Here is a 1,941-nt window from a genome sequence, read left to right on the forward strand (position 1 = left end):
ATGTGTGTAATGTGTAGATTGGTACTGATGTTGCTTGTCTGTGTACTGCTTTCATCTTTCAGGTTGCATCTTTTCAAGGAGTGGCTCTTCGCAGCCTATGCACATCCTCCCCTCATGAACACCCAGAACATGGAAGATTAGTTTATAAAGGAAATTTGGCAAAGGCAGTGTTAGGTATGTGACTTGAAGTGATTTGTAGTGCTTTTTTATTATTTGACAGTGGTTAATAACTTTAAAATGCAATGTTATAAGTGTGAGTATTCCTTTCCAAGTGCGCTAAATCTTGGATCCTCTGTACAGCAAAATAATATTGTGTCAGTGCTTGGGTTCTGCTTCTACAGTTAAGCATGCAGAGAGTTCTGTAGGTACTGTACATCTATGTAACCCCTCAGCCTCCTGTGTCTCTTGCAGCCTTTGGAATGCATTGCCCAATCCAGTAGCAAACAAAGACTAGTTGTACTGCTGTTTACATTCTATATGCTTTCAAGTGTTACTGAAATGTTTCTGAAGTAGACAAATACTATGATGGAATACACTATCTGTAATGAGACTTTGTTGATCTTTCTTTGACCAGTTAATGTTATAAAGACCAAATGAAAGATAATCAATTGGATGTTTTCTGATACACATTTTTGAAATGTGTCTTAAAGAAGGAGAAAGTATGCCTTAACATACTTAATTATCACAGCATGTTAGACTACTGGTGCTCATGGTGGCTTAGGGACTGTGCGTAATCTACAACACTGACTACTGTCTCTCAAAGTGCATGCAGCATGACTGTGGAGTACTTACTAATATTGAATAACCTAGGTTTTTCAAGTTATGCATGGTGAGGGTCCAAGCAAGCTTCTTTGCAATGCACACTGAATGTCAGTATTAGTTGTTGATGAAGAGAGAAATTCCCAGTTGTATCTATCATTATTGTCACTATGTTTACCCATGACTGGAGTCTAGTTTCTTTTGAAATCAGTTTCCTATCTGTGAAGTAAAAATGTCACAGGTGTGCATAATAGTTAGTAGCTGACTCTTACCATAGAAATAGAGCCACCTGCCAGCTTTGATAAACCCAACATGAACATAGAAACAAGACAGAACAGTGGCAAGAAGGCAGAGTTCAACTTCCAGTGGTTTCTTTGTGAGCTTAAAAAAGAAACAGAAGTAGATTTTCAGTAACTTCAGCTGTTCAAGTAATGTCATCAATATATAGTAGCAGAACGTATATGATTATAGAGAAAATTTTACTTGTAAGTATTAACCTTTGTTTTCTCTTTGTTTTGTTTTATGTAGGTGTGAGGTTTTTCTCTTACTCCACCAGCATATTCAACCTGTTCACGATGCCCTACATCATGCTCAAAACTGGTATTGGATTTGAAAGTCTACTTATGCAAGTTGCCTTTTATGGGTTGATTGGGTTTTTTACATTTGTAACACCGGTTACTTTGCATGTCCTTACAAAAGGCTATGTGATTCGACTCTATTATAAAGATGAAATGGACACGTATACAGCCATTACGTACAATGCGGTCTTGGCAGAAAAAGCGACTGTTTTCCATCAGAAAGATGTAAAGATTCCAGACATCACCAAGATGTTTACAACATTTTATGCTAAAACAAAATCAATGCTTGTTAATCCAACACTCTTCCCAAATCCTCAGGATTACAACCATCTCATGGGCTATGACAAATTCTTTAATTTTAACCTCGAGGAGGAAAACGAAGCTGGTGAAAGAAAATGATTTGAAGATAATGAATGTCACCATCATTGTTCATGGTGCAGTGCTATATATGTGAAAGAATGTAAAATTCTATTACACTTTCTTAGCATCAGATAGCTAGAGTTCCCCAAATGGATTTTGGAATGTATTAAAAAACCCACTGTTTTTTTTTAACCTTTTAAACAATGTGAGGGTTTCTTCAGAGTTAATGACACAAATATATAAA

The 1,941-nt window shown here is 36.4% G+C and overlaps 1 protein-coding gene across 1 annotated transcript in view; it reads left to right on the forward strand.

The window, feature by feature from the left end:
* TMEM70 (transmembrane protein 70) overlaps positions 1-1,941 on the forward strand; it is a 9,920-nt gene extending 7,979 nt beyond the window's left edge. Inside the window, exons 2-3 of the mRNA XM_026841476.1 lie at positions 18-174; positions 1,288-1,941. Coding sequence (XP_026697277.1) covers positions 18-174; positions 1,288-1,736 — 606 coding nt within the window. The 3' untranslated portion in view covers positions 1,737-1,941. The remainder of the gene's footprint in view (positions 1-17; positions 175-1,287) is intronic.

Source organism: Athene cunicularia (assembly GCF_003259725.1).
Source record: "Athene cunicularia isolate RWA chromosome 2 unlocalized genomic scaffold, athCun1 chr2_part1, whole genome shotgun sequence".
Classification (NCBI taxonomy): Eukaryota; Metazoa; Chordata; class Aves; order Strigiformes; family Strigidae; genus Athene; species Athene cunicularia.